At 38.6% G+C, this 19,105-nt stretch overlaps 1 protein-coding gene across 7 annotated transcripts in view; it reads right to left on the bottom strand.

Annotated features, from left to right (window-relative positions):
- Nucleotides 1–4,601: 4,601 nt before the first annotated feature.
- Nucleotides 4,602–19,105, bottom strand: part of FRMD4B (FERM domain containing 4B) — a 428,456-nt gene continuing 413,952 nt past the window's right edge. For 6 of the 7 annotated variants that reach the window (XM_045192106.3, XM_053929250.2, XM_053929249.2 and 3 more), the window contains 5 exons: nucleotides 18,655–18,802; nucleotides 14,995–15,114; nucleotides 13,397–14,202; nucleotides 10,262–10,394; nucleotides 4,603–6,315 (listed from right to left, as the gene is read on the bottom strand). In XM_045192106.3, the coding sequence (XP_045048041.2) occupies nucleotides 6,192–6,315; nucleotides 10,262–10,394; nucleotides 13,397–14,202; nucleotides 14,995–15,114; nucleotides 18,655–18,802 (1,331 nt within the window). In that variant the 3' untranslated portion in view covers nucleotides 4,603–6,191. Of the gene's footprint in view, nucleotides 6,316–10,261; nucleotides 10,395–13,396; nucleotides 14,203–14,994; nucleotides 15,115–18,654; nucleotides 18,803–19,105 lie in introns of all 7 variants that reach the window. The other variant, XM_053929248.2, reaches the window with a different exon arrangement.

The raw sequence follows: 19,105 nt of genomic DNA, 5'->3' as shown, positions 1-19,105 counted from the left end.
GTTACAAGCACTCAAGAAGAGATAATTTTCTAAAACTCTGAAGTCAGGTCAACTTTCACCTGCTTCCGGTCTCAGCACACTGTTTTTTAATCAAGGCTTCTGATATTCAAAAGCAAAAAGAAATGGAGAAAATGTGTTTATATGTGTGTTAATGTTAAGAATCATGTAATTATTGCCAAAATTAATCTTGGTGCATGTTTCTTATTTTCTTTTGCAGGGAAGTCTCTTTCAATAAATCACCAAAGTTAGAAGAGGATGAAAGTGTTATAAGGTCTTTCTGGCAGTGAGTTCAGGTTATAATGGGAGATCGATCTTACATTCACACTTTCCAAAGGGAAACAAAATGTAAGCTTACAGGACATACATCTAATAGAACTGAATTCCGAGAGGACTGCTCAAGGCTTTGGGAAAAAAGCCTATAAACTTCATATTATCATACTGCCCTGAGCAATCAGAAATGGGGATGGATCAACAGATATTTTCAGTGCTGCTGATCAATATTTAGTTTATTATGGCTATCTGTTATTGTAACACATATATTTATTGGTGTGAGATTCTATTGATGAGAAAATAATTTAAGAAATGTTCTTCATCCCCTGATAAGCTCACAAAGCAGTAAATAATGTGGCCTAGCGGGCAGCCACCCAAGCCTAGGTAATATCTTAGATAATGGTTATCTTGACCTGGTTTGGACTGAGGCTTTGCACCTCTGTTAAACAGAAGCAAATTAGGCCCATTATCTTTAGAAAGTAATAAGCAAGGAAAGCTGAGTTTAGCATGTATTCACTCAAATTTTTATTAATATATTTTTTAAGATATTGTTTACTACCCTTACTGTAGAGAAATTGTTCATGGAGCAAGGCAGTTTAGAATTTGGAGTTTGAAAACTCAGGATCTATTTTCTGCTTTTCTCCTAATAGCTGTATAACTTCAGGCAAATTACTTGACCTTTCTAATTCTCAGATTCTTTATCTGTAAAATGAAGATAATAGCACTATATTCCTCACTGAGCTGTTGTGAGCAGTAAATGAACAAATAACTTGTAAAGCACTTCAGCACAGTGGTCTAGCACACACTGAATTATAATTAACAAATGCTAACTCACTTTTGCAGGACCTACTTTTCTTTTTTCCATTTCAGAGTTGCGAAGGATGGGGGTGGAGAGAAGGCAGAATGGTAGGAAAGACCTATGGGAATTCAGAGGAGAGATTTATACACTTTGAGCTGGAAGATGACTTAGTTTTTAGCTGGAAGATGACTTAGTTTTGCACCATCTTCTTTGCACCACAAGGTGGACTCATGTATGCGTTAAGATCTTTCTCTTTGGATACAGACTGCACCTACGTGCCCTGTGAGATAACAAGGGACAAGTGACTTGCCTTATTAACAAGTGTGGATAATAGCACATCCTATGATATAGCCCCAGGTCAGTGCTACTCAAAGGGTTGTCTCGCAGTTTTGTTACTGGAACTTGGGATAAGATAAGTATAGAATCTGAGGCCAGCATTTGAAACCTGACAGAGTAATTTTATGTCAAATGAATCTACTAATAAATAGAAGTATATATTTTTGTATGTTTAGTTCCCCTATCTAGCAATTTATTTTTTAAAAATAACTTTTTACCTTAGTAATTCACTTTTATTTTAAAAAACTATAGACCTGCAATGGTTGAAAACTTTAAGAATTGGTCTTTCACCACTGATAGTTTGAGAACCACTACTCTAGAAAATAAACCAAACTTTTTTACTGAAGAAAGTGATTATTCTAATTATTAAAGTTCTTAAAGACTGACATTTGAGGGGAAATTCATTAGTTTGAACATTTTTCCTAAGAACAGGCCAAACTACTAGTTTAAAACAATTCTGGAATTATTATTATGCATAATACTAAGTTTTTATAAATATTAGAAAGAATTTTGAAGAATTTACTTAAATATAGAAAAAATTAAGATACAAGGATGAAGCAATTTTTAAATCCACCTTGTAAAACATAACACAGACCTTTATGAGGTAAGATTGATATATATATATTCTGGAAAACCAAGATGGAGGCGTAGGTAGACACATTGCTCCTCCTCGCACAACCAAAAGAAGGACAACAGTTTAAAAATGAAAACAACCAGAACTGACAGAAGATCAAACCACAAGAAGTCCCACAAACAAGGAGATAAAAAAAGAAACATTCATCTAGACCGGTAGGAGGGGTGGAGATGGGCAGCCAGGGCAGATAGGACTCACCTTGCTGTGGCCAGACCCAGAGACTGGTGGATTGTGGAATGAAAGGGGCAGGCAGTGCGACAGCTAGCAGACCCCTGCGGCCCCACATTCACGCATAGATAAACCAGGAGGGCCGGACCCAGCGTGTTGGCGGAGAACGGGGCAGGCAGTGCGGTGGGTAGCAGACTCTGCGGCCCGCATTTGGGCATAGATAAACCGGGAGGAATGGAGGGGGAGTGAAACAGACTGTGCAACACAGGGCTCCAGCTCGGGGAAATAAAGCCTCCAACCTCTGATTGAAAACACCCGTGGGAGTTGAGGCGGCAGCAGGAGAAACTCCCAGCCTCATAGGAGGGATCATTGGAGAGACCCACAGGGGCCTAGAGCGTGCACAAGCCCATGCACATGGGAATCAGCACCAGAGGGGCCCAGTTTGATTGTGGGTAGCGGAGGGAGTGACTGAAATCCAGCAGAGATCAGAGCAAGTGGCATTGATCCCTATCGGACGTGTCCCCCACATACATCCTCACAATGTAGTGATGTGGGTTGCTCCGCCCGGGTGAACACCTAAGGCTCTGCCCGTTACTACGTAACAGGCTCACTGAGACAAGACAAAAAGAAAAGAAAAAAAAAGGCCCAAATGAAAGAACAGATCAAAGCTCCAGAAAAAATACAACTAAGCAACGAAGAGATAGCCAGCCTACCAGATGCACGGTTCAAAACACTAGTAATCAGGATGCTCAGAGAATTGGTTGAATATGGTTGCAAATTAGATGAAAAAATGGAGGCTTTGCTAAGTGAAATAAAGGAAAATGTACAGGGAACCAATAGTAATGGGAAGGAAACTGGGACTCAAATCAACAGTATGAACCAGAAGGAAGAAAGAAACATTCAACCAGAACAGAATAAATAAAGAAACAAGAATTCAAAAAAATCGGGAAAGGCTTAGGAATTCTGGGACAACTTTAAATGTTCCAACATCCAAATCATACGGATACCAGATGGAGAAGAGGAAGAGCAAGAAAATGAAAACTTATTTGAACAAATAATGAAGGAAAACTTCCCTAATCTGGCAAAGGAAATAGACTTCCAGGAAGTCCAGGAAGCTCAGAGAGTTCCAAAGAAGTTGGACCCAAGGAGGAACACACCAAGGCACATCATAATTACATTACTCAAGATTAAAGATAAGGGGAGAATCTTAAAAGCAGCCAGAGAAAAGGAGACAGTTACCTACCAAGGAGTGCCCATAAGACTGTCAGCTGATTTCTCAAAAGAAACCTTGCAGGCAAGAAGGGGCTGGAAAGAAGTATTCAAAGTCATGAAAGGCAAGGACTTACATCCAAGATTACTGTATCCAGCAAAGCTATCATTTAGAATGCAAGGGTAGATAAAGTGCTTCCCAGATAAGGTTAAGTTAAAGAAGTTCATCATTACCAAGCCCTTATTATATGAAATGTTAAAGGGATTTATCTAAGCAAAAGAAGATCAAAAATATGAATAAAATAACAACAAACTCACAGCTATTAACAACTGAACCTAAAAAAACAAAAACTAAGCAAATAACTAGAACAGGAACAGAATCACAGAAATGGAGATCACATGGAGGGTTATCAGCAGGGGAGTGGGATGGGGATAGAGGGCGGGAAAAGGTACATAGAATAAGTAGCATAAATGGTAGGTAGAAAATAGACAGGGGGAGGGTAAGAATAGTATAGGAAATGTAGAAGCCAAAGAACTCATATATATGACCCATGGACATGAACTAAAGGAGGGGAATGTGGGTGGGAGGACATGTGCAGGGTGAAGGGGAATAAGGGCGGGGGGAAATGGGACAACTGGAATAGCATAATCAATAAAATAGATTTAAACAAATAAAATAAGAAAGAAAAGAAAATTCATTCCCATGTGAGGTACTTGCTTGGAAATATTAAGATCTCCCTACATTTCATTTCCAATTCCTCTTCTCCCATTGCAGGATAAAAAGATGTCAGGTGGAATATTTTCCTGAATTTAAAAGACCTGTTTGCTAGTCAGCAAAACTAGGATGAATCACATGTTACAAAATAAACAAGAATTGCAAGATTTGAAAGCCTAAAAATTCACATCAGTCAGGCAATAAACTACTGTATTCCATCAATTTAAAGATGTTATTGTAAGACACAGCATTATTTTATGCATCACTAAGAAAGAAAAAATACTGCCAAGTCAACTAGAACATGCCATCAATCAAAAGATCACCCTGATTTCAGATACATAAACATAAAACACTTGTATCTTGAAAATAACTCATGGTAATACTATATAACTAAGAATCTGCAATCTTGTCCAATATGATTACTTGAAGTAGAGCACCTTAAACTGCTTTGTATGAACCGTGAACATAAATGGAGAAACACAGAAACATTTTCAGTAGCACACTTTTAGTTTATTGACCTATGTAAAAAAAATAGGCCTTAAAAAGTCAGAACAGTAAAAGAATATGCAAAAGGGCATTTCTGTTTCTAGAAGGCTACACAAATATGCAAAAGGAATAAATTATTATTTTTTTTGCATGTCCTTTTTTTGTTTCAAATTTTTTCCCTCAAACCTCATTTTTAATGATACAAATGACTAAGGACCAGTTTAACAAATCAACTTTATATATATATATATACATGCTTTGGAATACAGATAGGAAATGTTCCAAAACAGGTGTGTAGAAACTTCTCTAGTCACAATATAAACAAGAAACCTGTATAAAAGGGGGGAAGGAGCACCTTTTATGGAACTTTGAAGCAGAGGAAAGATTACAAAATGATGTAAATAACTGTTTAGAAAAAAACTCAACCATGAACTATAGCTAATTAGTTCTTCCACAGAAAGTATGAGGTAGTTTTAGCCTCATAATTAAATCTACTGCAGCTTGGAGGGTTTGTGTTTTTTTTCTTGTAACGGACTAATCTCGTGTTTGTCACTTGGTGACTTAGAACTACCTGTGGAATCCTGAGGATATGCTTACTTTTCCAATGGTCACCATTTTAAGGCACACAAATCATCTAAAATGATGTTGGTGTTTTTTCCTTGATTTTGTTTTGGGTTCTTTTCATAACACTTTAAAATACTTTTTCAAATTCTTGATTAGAAAACTTTCTATATCAAATTTGCCATTTCAAATGACAGCCAAGTTAGAGTTAACAGCCTGAATAACAACAGCTCATCATACCACTAGCATAGAAAGAAAAATGGAGCTCAATGATATTGTATCTCAGAAAATTCTCCAAGCAGATTTTGTCAATTATTCAGTGGGCTGCTTCATTTTCCCCTATCTGCTACCATAAAGTACGTTACAGGATGCTGTGGCAATAAGTCTTTCTAGAACCCATTTTATGGTGCTTATTAAAACCATCACTCTTTATAAAATCCTAAAAACATTTACACTCATTCAGAACTTTATGAAAATCCAGCTTCTCTTCAAGTAATTTTCCAATACTGTCTAAGTTGTTCATGTCCGTGTAGAAATAGCATCATTCTTTGTCAGCTCACAAATCCAAACTTTCTGACGGTGAGAAATGACTACAGAGTTCTGGCTTCCCTCCCTTCATCATTCTGAATTGTGCTCTGAAACTTCCCATCCTTTTTTTTCCTTGGAGATCCTCAAAGCACTTTTCACAGTTTTGAGATTTGCCTTCAACAACGTTTATTCCTTAAAAAGTGCTTGCTATTGACAAAGATTAAGTCCTCCCTTGGCAATGGTTCAATATGTGGTCTGACCTTTTGCTCTGTTAGGTTGGCGTCCAGACTTTGAAAGGCAGGTTGTCCTGCAGGGGCTTTGTGCAGCTTAGTGTGGGATTCACGTCTGGGGCAAGGTGAGTCCTCACTTCAACCTCTGATGTCTTTAGGTTTCTAAAGCCAAACAGCTTTCTGGGAAGACGAACACATTTTGCAAGGCACACTAGTGTGAGAAAGCAGTGCTTGGTCAAGAGGTCCCGCTGCAGTTCAGACTAATGTTCCGGGCTTTGAATCTTCATGCCAAAAGAGCCTCTGCTCACTACTCTCCAGGCTGTCTGGTTCCAACTGGTTTCCATCTGCACTGTCCAGTTGACTGGTCTCTGTGTATTGTCTATTAGAGGAAACCAGAAAGTTACTACCTGTGGTCATTTAGTTCCCAGAATACAAAAAAAAAAAAAATTACTACACTCAAAAGAAATTAGTAGAAAACCCTGTTAAGAAAATTATCCAAAACTTGGAAATAAGGCAATGGAGGACCGTAGTTGTTTCAATATCACCCCAGAGCACTGTCTAACAGGCCCATGCAGGAGTATTTGATTCTCTAACTTACATTTACCATTGCTTAGGACACAGATTATGTTAAGTTAGACATTAATTTAAGAGTTTTTTGTTTTTGGTTTTTGGTCTGGAAGAATACAAATAATTTTTGTGTAGTAAGAGAGATTATGGTTATAGTTATATTGCCCAATAGGACATAAACTGGTTTTGTATCTAATCTAGTAATCTTGCCCCAGCATTTTCTCTTTCAGTGTGTTGAATATATTCTCTCACATTCTCTTGGAACAGCTTTCCCATTCTGTCAGTTCTCTCATTAATGAGTTACTGTATTTTACCATGTATAACATGAGCTTTTTGCCACAATTTTTGAGGGAAATATAAGGATATGCATTATACATGGGTATAATGATTACATACTATGGGTATAACAATGGGTATAATAATCCCGTGTATAATGTGCACAAAAATGTGGGTGCACATTATACATGGCAAAAAATGGTAAATAAATCTTTGACACATGCCCATTTTCCATTTATGTGAGAGTCATATTTTTAACTTTTTAAAAGGTATTTTTGACAGCCACATTTTAAGCATTCTTCTAATTAAAGGAATATACCAGATGTTTTCCTCACAGACAAAGGAATATATTAAGAGGGCGGCAGGGGCCTCTTGGGACATATTTTAGATCCCTAGGGTTTATGGTTCAAGTATAAATTGGAAATAGCATCATATATAAAATCATAGACATATTTAGATGGTATATCCAAATGAGAACGTCCTATTACACAAAACATTCCAATAAGCAAAACCTCATTCTTGTAGTAGCAGGTTAGAAACGATTAGGTAGTTAGTAGATTTCCTTTTATCTTAAACTTTAATGCCTTTTAGTGAGGGTAATAAAAAGCCTTTGGAAGAAAAGCTTTGGAAATAACCACTATGTGAATCCAGGTATTTAGTGTTTTCATCTAATATAAAAACAAAGTCAGATTTCCATAACTTCACACATCAGTCAGAGCAAGCAGAACTCTTGCTATGCAAGAAGCAACACACAGGTTTGAGCGACTGTACTTACTACAGCTGGCTACACCTAGCAAAAGCGAATTTAAAACTGATCTCATTTCTGGAGACACAACCGCTCTCTGGGACAGAAGCCCTTCATTTTGTCTAGTGATAGGTAGGCTAAGATAAGGAAGAGGAAGGGAAATGGAAAACAGGGAGTGAAAGAAAAAAGTTATTTGAAAACACAATTTCTGGCAGTTGTGCCAAGACTTTGACTTATATTATATACTAGGTAGCACCAGAGACTTTAACATTTCTAATTTTGGAAAGTTTATATTGCTGACAATTACACCATATTATACTAAGAAAACAAATTTTGTTTAAAATTTGTAGCTTTCTGTAGTATTAAGACCTGGACACTTTGGGGAAAAAGATCTTTAAATAATATGCACTTCATTTATATTGATCTAATCACTGATCTATTGCTAAGCACTTCAAATCTTTCACTTGAGAAGATCTTAAGTGTTTTATTTATCTTGAAACCCAATATCTCTTATTTTAAAAATTATGTTTTTATCAATAATAACATGCAACTTTAGGGCAAAACTTCTAAAACTTTATGGATGATTGTTATTATACTTGCCTTGTTAATAGGTCAAGTTGAATTGATCAAACTGCATCATAATTAAAAGAAAATCCTAAATGGACAGATGAATGGAAATAAGCACTCCCACAACTCTGGCTGAGATGATAAACTAGAAAACTTTTCTGGAAAGCAAGAGCTTAAAAAATTATACTTTTTTTGTTTAATCCTTGAAGTCTACTAATTGGAATATATCCTACAAAAATAATCTGGAATTCAGACAAGTATTTTTTACAAAGATGTTATTAACAGCATCATTACTTACAATAAAAAAAGAATGAAAATCCAAAAACCATTCAAATTCAAAATCTGGGTGACTGTTAAAGTATGGTGTATTTATTAATGGAATATCATATTAGCCACATAAAATAGGTTTAAAGAGTTTTTAAAAATATGGGAACATGTTTATGTTATAATATTAAATAAAAAACTGGGATGTAGAATTTCATATATAATAAAAATATATAATTTATATAAAATATCATTATGACTGTGTTAAAAATGGATAGAGAAGAATGGGGGGAGGGTCAAAATGTTAATAGCTGCCATCTCTAGATGGTGGAATTATGGGTAAATTATTTTCTACTTATTTATCTTTATTATTTTCTTATTTTACACAGTGAGCTCATATTATGTGCATGTACACACACACAATAGGGAACTTTAAATAGTTCTAATTTCCTATACCTTGTGCCCCTCGGACATCAGACTACCCCATCAATCCATCTTAGGCTGGCTGAGATAGGTGTGTAAACTAACTAAAAACAGATGTTCCCTAAAACTATTTACCACTTCCTGAATGTAGTGAGTGTGGTGTTAAGGATACTATTGGAACTGTCTTATACACTGAATGTTTTATATCATTTCTGAGTCAAGAAAAAGGGAATGAAATGTATACAAACATGAAAACTATTTGCACATGTATTATACAAAATAAATAGAACTGAACTGAAAAAAATTCAGCACAAATTTGAGCCAAAATCCATTTGGTTCTTGCTCCTAACTCATTCTCAAGCTTCATTTATAGAAATGCAAGCTATGTCACATCCTCTGAAGTACATTTTCATCAACATTCTATTTTGAGTGCACCCTTTGTTGAGGTAAGACAATTGGACTAATATTTCAAGCCAATAAAAACTCCTGCTGAATATGGAGAGGAAAAATAAGGCTTTAGGGGCTGAATATGTCCAATTTGCTTGTAACTGAGTGCTTTAGAGAAACTAACCTCTCAAAAGGTTAAGAAGACCTTTATAATTAGAGTCTGTGTGAGTTGCCTATGCCCGAAGCATATGATTTAAAGAAAGCAAAATAAATTTTCTAAACCACTCCAGAAAATATTCTACTTCTTGCCACCATGGGTGTGGATTATATGCTGTGAGAAAGTGATAGGGAGAAATGACCTCCTCAAACTTAAGTTCTGTGTAATATGAAAAACTGAAAGATATGTAATTCAGACTTTGCAATCTTTTGAAAATCACATTTGAACAAACTGTTCTTATATGTTTCCTCTAAATGTTACAAAGAATTACTTTTTACAAATAGGACAGCTGGCTGTGTCAGTTGTTTCTTAATAAACACAGGGTGAGATACAAAAAGGCAGCAAATGTTTGAAATCCAGCCCACCAACTGTCCATGAGGAATCTTGGTATGAACAGCCTTTTTTCTGGAGCAGAGATATTTTTCCTGCAAGGTTCCAGAAGAGTCTAAATAGATAAATCAATTATACAGTTTTAAGTACTACAATTACCAATAAAAATAAAACCTTCAGACACAAAATTTAATGTACAGAACCCTAAGAACAGGGTCACATTTGAATGAACTAGATTTGAGGGGTCCACAAAGTTTCCTTAAAGGGCCAGATATGAGTGTATCTGGTTGGCCATACGGTCTCTGTCACAATTACTCTGCTCTTCCTTCTTAGTGCAAAAACAGCCATAGATAATATGAAATGAATGAGAATGGCTATTTTCCAATAAAACTTTATTTACAAAAAGCAGGTGACAGCTAGTTTTCACCCATAGGCTAGAGTTTGCCAACCCTTGAGCTAGATTATTCAGCATTCAGAAAATAAAATAGGATTCCTGGATTCTTTTGACCAGGAACAGGCTACTAGAATTTTTGAGCATTGCTTCCTTACCTGCCTGGAGAGGACAAAGGATTATAGATGTTGCCATAGCAGCTGGTGTAAGAAGGATGTGCCAGGGTCTCATATTCAGAAAACCCTACTGTTATCTGGGTCCTCCAGTTCCCAGAAGCATTTGTAGAAGACACTAGAAATAAAAATGGAAAAATAGACAAAATTAGTGGTAATATTTAAAGTGAAAAGTGTTTAGGCTATTTATATGTACCTTGTCATCAGCTATGTGCAAAATAGAGATTAAGAACCAGTATTTGCAATTAATAAAGTTCCTATTCCAGTTTGGTCACTTATTGGCCATGTGACCTTGGGCAAATAGCTTATCCTCTTTAAGTCTCAGTTTCTTCATCTAAAAAGTGGGGATAATAATATAAATATATTTTTACAGAGATAATATCAGGATTAAATAAGGTAATGTATGAGAATATTTAGCACTGTTCCTGGCACAGAGTAGACTCAATAAATGATAACTATTATAACGGGAAGGAGATTAATTAAAAGACATTCTATTAAAAACAAAAAACAAGCCAGAAAAAACCCCTGATAGATTGAGAGAATCCTCCCATTTGGCCTACATTGGCTGGTGCATAAGGCTTCCGTTGTCTAGGTAAGGTAATGACTGAGTTTCCTGAAGGCCGTTTGAGGAAGCATTCTGTAAGTTGAATTGTTGAAACTCGACTGTTCCTCAGCCAAAGGCAATATCAAACACTAGTAGAATCAAGGCATTTTTTTTCCTTTATTAAAAGGTGGAGAGGTGGTGAAGGTAACTAATATTGGAAGGATTTCAGGAAGAATAGATTTAGTTCTCCTGAGGGACTTGTCTGAAACAAGACAAGGATATAATCTGGGAGCAAAGCCCAGTGGATGACTCATCACTGGGCATTTGCTGTCCTCTCTCTAAAACCAGTCCTGTAGCACACCTAGGGTGCACAGGTGAACACAGTGCCATCTGGTCATCTAAGACTCAAATAACCATCACTACTCATGGGTCCTTCCAGCTGTCCTCCATTTCTGTTCCTGGCAGCTAACCCCCTCCTCTTCTCTCTCATATCCACAGAGCACTTGTGACCTGTATGGGACAAACACATTTCAAAACCCTGGATACCACCAGGTTTTGGCACAAAGATGTAACAGTCTCACTTTGAGCTTTAAGAATGTTTCACTGCTATCAGTCGGGGCTGTGAGGCTTGATGGTTAAGATGTCAGAGCTGGGATTGAATTCCCATTCCACTTACTAGCTTTGGGGCCTAGGCAGGCTCATTTATACTCTCTAAGCCAGAAATGCCTCACTGCACAACTAGGATAATAACAAACATAACAACACTTACCGCATAGAACGGTTGCATACATTAAATGGGGTAGTGCAGGTAAAGTGCTGAGTGTGCTGTGTGCACACGGTAAGATACTAATAAATGGAGGCTGTCATACTACTAAAACTGAGTCACTGAGGACCTTTATGTGGCTGGAAGGAAATACAAAACCCCTGACTAATTTGGCAAATAATCAGGAACTTATCTCTGAATGAGAATGAGGCATGCCTGTTATAATACATTTCAGTAGCTATAAAATATAGACAGGAACAAGGAAATTTTCAAAAGCCATTTTGGGAGCACTCTCATTCCATCTCTCTCATTCCTTAGAAAATGGTGCCTTTTGGTCTGTGGGGCCAAATCCTGCAGGTATCAGCAAGGCTCACGTGGGGTCCAAATCAGGACATGTTAACTCTTCTCACCTTTGCTGCAGAACTGAGCCAACTGCTAGGCATGTTGATGGTTCCGGGTTACGCCTGCTGCTCCCTGGCCTCGCTGTTTAAGGAGGAGTTACCCCCCACCCTGATGACCACACACAAACATCTCAGCCCTCTTTGCTTGGTTCTTTCTTTGTAGCACTCTGCCCAGGTTTGGTTTCTGTCAGTTTCTCATGAGATGCCTTGAACTTTAGGGGTGAGAAAGATATTCTCTACATTGGAGCCATAAGTAACAAGAAATAATTACAGGAGACTTCTCCTATGTTAGATGTGGTAATAGATGGGACAGTACTAGTAAAAGTCCAAAGTCCTGCACAAACAGAAGAGAACTCAAACCCAAACAGAAATCACCATGGAAATACCTCTGGTCAACAAGCTTCTGAAACTTTTAAAGGTACAGTTTTCACTGACTAATTATACCAGGATTTAGGAATCCTGTGCATGTCTTACTAAAGAGTCATACTTGAAGGAGGGTGCAAGACTCACACTCTCAGGTTTTCATGCTGTTCAAGAATTCATTCATTTCTTAGAAGCTTTAAAATTGCTTAATTTTCATACATTCCTCTGGCTGCTAACTAAAGTGGGAACTCATCAAGGCATGGGACTGTTTCTACATTATCCTGGATGTGCTTGTTGTTTACTAAATAAATTAAACCAGAGACTGACACTCTTAATATCCATTTCTCTACTTCAAGTATGTGGCACAGCTGGAGGGTATTCAGTAAGTTCATCTCAAGTGCTGGCAGAGTTAGGGGCCCACGTCAACGCACAAAAGGGACACTAATCAAAACTATCTTTGAAAATCTCTTAAATTGACTGTAAACTAGACTATATATGATTATTGAGTTGAATCAAGACATGCAAAATTCTTAAACAGTGTCAGAAACAGTACTTAATAATGCCAGCTTCTATTACAATTATGAAAAGCCGTATGCAGGCACCAGAGCATTCTAAACACACTGATCAAACTCCTGGTGGTGCACAGGGAAAGCTGTATAATTGTTTTCTTGGTACCTGAAAGGTTTGGTCTGTTCTTTTAATATATCAAACCTCAATGACCTGAACACATTTAAGAGATGTTACTGTCAATATAAGACCTAGAAAAGATAAGTCATGTGAAAGTTCCTCACATGGGCTGCATATGGAGCAAGCGCTCAATAAATGTTTGCTAGATTTCAATCTACAACTTGCTTCATCAGACCTGTGTAACAGCGTTCTTTGGAAAGCTGGAAGGAACCATTTTTAAGTCTGCAGTTTGGTCCACCCCACGGTACCACCCTCCTGACCTTGGGTACTGCTCTCCTGATCCTTGAGGGATATGGTTTTGGGCGGGAGGGGAACAGGGGTAAGTTAAATCCAGACATCAAGTGCCTCCTCAGTATTCTTACCTGAAGAGTAGGAAGATGCATGACTGCCTGGAGAACAGGGCACTTGCAGCCCGGCAAACCCCAGGCATCCCTGTGACCCCCTGTCCAAGTTAAAGCTGGTATGCGGGCTGTGCCCCTGCTCCTTTTGCCCAGAGGCCCGCTGGTACCAGCCACGCAGGTGCTCTGCAACTAATGCCCTATGGATGTTCTTGGTGATGTGCTCAGGTGCAGCAGCCTTCCTCGGCAGCCTGAGGGTTGCATATGGGTTATGAGGTACCTGGTTTGTCTCATCTTCATGGAAGGACCTGCTGTAGTCCTTCTGGCGGTCATATCCATAGTAGGCTGAGGAGCGGTAGGAAGGATTGACACTGTACTGTCCCTCAGTGTCATTCTCATAGACATAGCCACTACTGTAATAAAGGTCACACTCTGCATGTGGTGTGTACCCAGCGATGTAGTAGCTGGAAGAAGGCTGCTCATCGCTCTTTGCATAGATGCCATTCCTCAGACTATCCCTTTGGGCAAGGTTGGGCATGCTTCCCGAATTCGAAGTGGAAACATTCTGTTTCTTGGACCTTCTCCGGCCCCTGGCACGGGTGTCCAGGGTGTGGGCGCTGTGACAGGGGCCGCTCATGGGTGTCACACAGTAGTACTCAGCGCTGGACTGGCTGGTGCAGGAGGACCCATCATCCAGAACTTCAGTGCTGGTGCTCCTTTGGGATTTGCGGAGGGAGAAGAAGGGCCTGTCGTGGTCCATCTCTGACAGCAGGTGTGACTGGGACTCCAGGCTGCCACTCCGCTGGCGGCAGTGCTGAGAGGACTCTGGCCTGAAATAGAAGAAAGGCAAACTTGTCAAAGAGAAAGGAGGAAAGGGCAGCTGAAATAAGGAAAAAGAATGCCACACTGAAGAGCTTAATAGGACTTTTAAGGTTTCCAAAGCTGACCGCAAAACAGAACCCATTGGTTCATGGACAGTTCACTGCTATGGTCAACATGAGAAAGGAACCTCATTCTGTCAATTGCCTAATCCACATCCTTTCTTGGGAACCAGGAAGATAAACCGATGATGTAAACTTGCATCAACGTCTGAAAAAAAACAGTCTTTGATGGGTCCTGTCTTCCAGCAGGATAGGAAAGTACATGCACAGAGCCTGGACTTGTCTGGCGGAGTCTGGATGAGACTCGGTTCTGCCATTTCCCAGCTGTGTGTGCTTGGCCATGGTATTTAACCTCTCTGAGACTTGCTTCCTCCTCTATAAAGTCAGGACGAACGTATTAGGCTTGTTGTGGGGGCTAAGTAATATGGTGCATATAACATATTAGCACAGCCTTCAGTAAACACTTCAAAATGTCTCTATTGTCATATCTTCAAACTCACCATTACGTACATAACAAATGGTAACATCTCCTTGGAAAAATTAAGGTACAAAAAAATCCCATATCAACTTGAACATAATACATTTTCTTTGCTGACATAAGTGAAACTGTGAGTAGAAAATGTAGATTCACAAAATAGAGAACAGCTACCAAAGTCCCTTAAAATGATTGCAAATACAAGTGAAACACAGCCTTAAAGTAAAGATTAACAAAGCCCAAGTGACTAAACAAAGCGTTCTTACTCCAGGTGGCTGCTGCTGTAGGCATTTCGGGTGAGCACAGGGGTGGTGGGCATGCTTCGTCCTCCCTGGGGCCGCTTTTCCCCGGTTTTGTAAGGGCTGCTGTGTGTCGACAGCATTTCTCTGTGACAGTCGAAAGAATTCAGAAAACAATGAGTTCCCAATATCTCTGGCAAATGTGTCATAAACTGATGGAAAAGGTACACGGGAAGAAACTTGGAAAGCTGTCTTGTTGGTATGGGATCCTGGTAGGTACCAGATAAGTTTTAATAAAATTCATGTGGTCTGACTCTCTGAGTCATAAATATGAAGGAAAAAATTAAAAAGTTTTAAAAAAAGAATATATTGAATAGAATAGCTTGAAAGCAACTAGACCGGGGACGGAAAACCTTTTTTTCTGTAGTCTAATAGTAAATATTTTTGGCTTTGTGGGCCAGGTGATCTGTTTCAACTACTCAACTCTGCCCCTGAAGTGTGGAGGTAGTGCAGGAGATATGTTAGTGAATTAAACTTGAAATTCAAATTTCATAATTTTCACATCACAAAATATTATAGCTTTTGATTTTCCCCTCCAACTACCTAAAAATATAAAAACCATTGTTAGCTCATGAGCCATATAAAAATAGGTTAGCATGAATCTGGCCAGTGGGCCACAGTTTGCAGGCTCATGGTCTAGAAGGCAACATCCTTAAATCCTCTATTGAATGACTGTGATTAACTTTTTACTTATCACAAAAACATGTCAAGTTCATTGCAAAAAAGTTCAAAGATACAGATTAAAAAAATTTTTAATGTCCATAACCTGATACCTTAGATGTAGCCAGTTAATGATATTTTCAGATACTTTTCCAAAGCATATATACTTATGAACAACAAAAATGAGATCTTACTGTATATACTTTCAAAACCCACTTTAAAAATTTTAAATTATATCTAATGTTTCATGTTGCTTAATATTTGTTTACAATTTTATTTTAATGGCTATGTAACATTCCACTGTAAATATTTACTGTAATGTATTTACATAATACATTTGTGTTGCTTTCAACTTGACACTAATATAAACAACAGGAAAAATTCCTGTAAGCGAAATTACTGGGTCAAAGAGCAAACTCACTTAAAGCTATTGTGGATGTGGGCATAATAATTTTTAAGATAATGATTCTTTGTAATAATTCTTCCTTTTGCTAAAATAGCTTAGTTTTCCCTATATAATACGGGGGTGGGCAAAGGTTGGTTTACAGTAATTCATATTGAAAATAATGCAATAATCAATAAATAATAATATAAAAATAAACTCTGTGTTTTGTGTACTCACAACTATAAACCTACTTTTGCCCACCCTGCACACTTGTCCAGTGCTACCTAACAGGACTTCCTTCAGTGATAGAAATGAGCTGTATCTGTGCTGTCCTATAGTATAGACATTAGCCACATGGAGCTATTAGCACTTGAAATGGCTAGTATAACTGAGGAAATGAATTTTTCACTCTATTTGTTTTTAATTATGTTGGATAAAAGAGCTCTAGACACTTAAATCTCTCTGCTGTTCAAGGTGACAGTTCTTAAATGCCAATCCACAAACTAGAACTAGTATGATCTTTGACAAATCAGTTATATAACCAAGGTTGGTTTTACTTTCATGAGTGAAAAATTATTTAATCTAAATAATCTTTTATTTTGAAGCCAATTTCCATCTTCATGAGTTATGGTATAACATATTGCCTAAAATCAGATCACAGGTTTGGGAGTAGGCTACCTGGGTTCAAATCTTAACCCTGACATTTCCTAGTTGATGAACCCAACAAGTTATGCATGCTTTCTGGTCCTCTGTACTCAGCTGTAAATGACAGTGAGAGCAGCAGTACTATCAGAATTGTCGTGAGGATTAAATTCATTAATACACATTAAAGCATCGAGAACCAAGATGGCGGCGTAGGTAGACACACTGCACCTCCTCGCACAACCAGAACTGACAGAGAATCCAACGGCAAGGAAGTCCGACACCAAGGAAGTGAAAAATAAACATTCATCCAGACTGGTAGGAGGGGCAGAGACGGGCACGACGAACAGGGCAGGCAGTCCGACCACTAGCAGACCCTGCGGCCCCACATTCACGCAGATAAACCGGACAAATGGCCAGAGCGAAGCAGACCACACAACCCAGGGATCCAGTGCGGGGAAATAAAGCCTCAGACCTCTGATTGAAAGAGCCCGTGGGGGTTGGGGCAGCAGGAGAGACTCCCAGCCTCACAGGAGAGGTCGTTGGAGAGACCCACAGGGGCCTAGAGTGTGCACAAGCCCACCCACTCGGGAACCAGCACCAGAGGGGCCCAGTTTGATTGTGGGGAGCAGAGTGAAATACTGAAATCCGGTGGAGAGTGAAGCGGCGCCATTGCTCCCTATCGGCCCCTCCCCAACGTTTAGTGTCACAGCGCAGCAACCAGCGTTACCCCGCCCTGGTGAACACCTAAGGTTCTGCCCCTTAAAGTAACAGACACGCCAAGACAAAAAAAAAAAAAAATGGCCCAAATGACAGAACACTTCAAAGCTCCAGAAAAAATACAACTAAGCGAGGAAGAGATAGCCAACCTATCGGATGCACAGTTCAAAACACTGGTTATCAAGATGCTCACAGAATTGGTTGAATCTGTTCGAAAACCAGATGAAAAAATGAAGCCTATGCTAAGAGAAACAAAGGAAAACGTACAGGGAACCAATAGTGATGAGAAGGAAACTGGGACTCAAATCAACGGTGTGGACCAGAAGGAAGAAAGCAACATCCAACCAGAAAAGAATGAAGAAACAAGAATTTGGAAAAATGAGGAGAGGCTTAGGAACCTCCAGGACATCTTGAAACGTTCCAACATCCGAATTATAGGGGTGCCAGAAGGAGAAGAGGAAGAACAAAAAATTGAAAACTTATTTGAACAAATAATGAAGGAGAACTTCCCCAGTCTGGCAAAGGAAATAGACTTCCAGGAAGTCCAGGAAGCTCAGAGAGTCCCAAAGAAGCTGGACCCAAGGAGGACACACCAAGGCACATCATCAGTACATTACCCAAGATTAAACGCAAGGACCTACATTCAAGATTACTGTATCCAGCAAAGCTATCATTTAGAATGGAAGGCAAGATAAAGTGCTTCTCAGATAAGGTCAAGTTAAAGAAGTTCATCATCACCAAGCCTTATTATATGAAATGTTAAAGGGAGTTACCTAAGGAAAAGAAGATCAAAAATATGAACAGTAAAAATGACAGAAAACTCACAGTTATTAACGACCACACCTAAAACAAAAACAAGAGCCAACTAGGCAAACAACTAGAACAGGAAGGGAACCATAGAGATGGAGATCACATAGAGGGTTGTCAATAGGGGAGGGGGAGGGGGAGAGGGGGGGAAAGGTACAGAGAATAAGTAGCATAGATGATAGGTGGAAAATAGGGCGAGGGTAAGAATAGTGTAGGAAATGTAGAAGCCAAAGAACTTATAAGTATGACCCATGGACATGAACTATAGGGGGGGAATTTGGGAGGGAGGGGGCGGGCAGGATGGAGTGGGTGGGGGGAAATGGGACAACTGTAATAGCATAATCAATAAATATATTAAAAAATATATATATATACATTAAAGCACTCTGAGCAGTGTCTGAACAGCTTCTCACCTGGATTGCCGGGCATCTGCAAACTGTTCATTGATGGATGACTTTCTGAAATGGATTTGCTCAATACCGAGAGACTTGGGGGGAAGAATTCTCGGAGAATGAGGTACTGAACTTAATCGCTGCCCAACAAGGGTGAAGGTGTCATTGGCTACAAGAAGTAAATGAATGAATGAATGAATAAGTAGGTAAATAAATAAGTTAATAAAAACCATGCCAACAATCCCGAAAAAGAAACCAGAATACCCGGTGAACAAAGTGTTATTGCAATGATGATGTTTTCATAGACATGGAACTTTCAAAAATTTATTTTTGTATTTTATACACTACAAAAAAGAAGTTACTGAATAGTCTTGTGGGGTCCAATCCAACTTTTGCCAATTCAATAGGTGCTACTCTTGAGCAAAGAAATTACTTAGGTGGTATGGATGATACTATAGTTTTTCAAAAGTTA

This window comes from Desmodus rotundus, chromosome 8 (genome assembly GCF_022682495.2).
Source record: "Desmodus rotundus isolate HL8 chromosome 8, HLdesRot8A.1, whole genome shotgun sequence".
In the NCBI taxonomy this organism is placed as follows: domain Eukaryota; kingdom Metazoa; phylum Chordata; class Mammalia; order Chiroptera; family Phyllostomidae; genus Desmodus; species Desmodus rotundus.
Note: the sequence above shows the minus strand (reverse complement) of the source record. Positions and strands in the feature narration are given on the sequence as shown.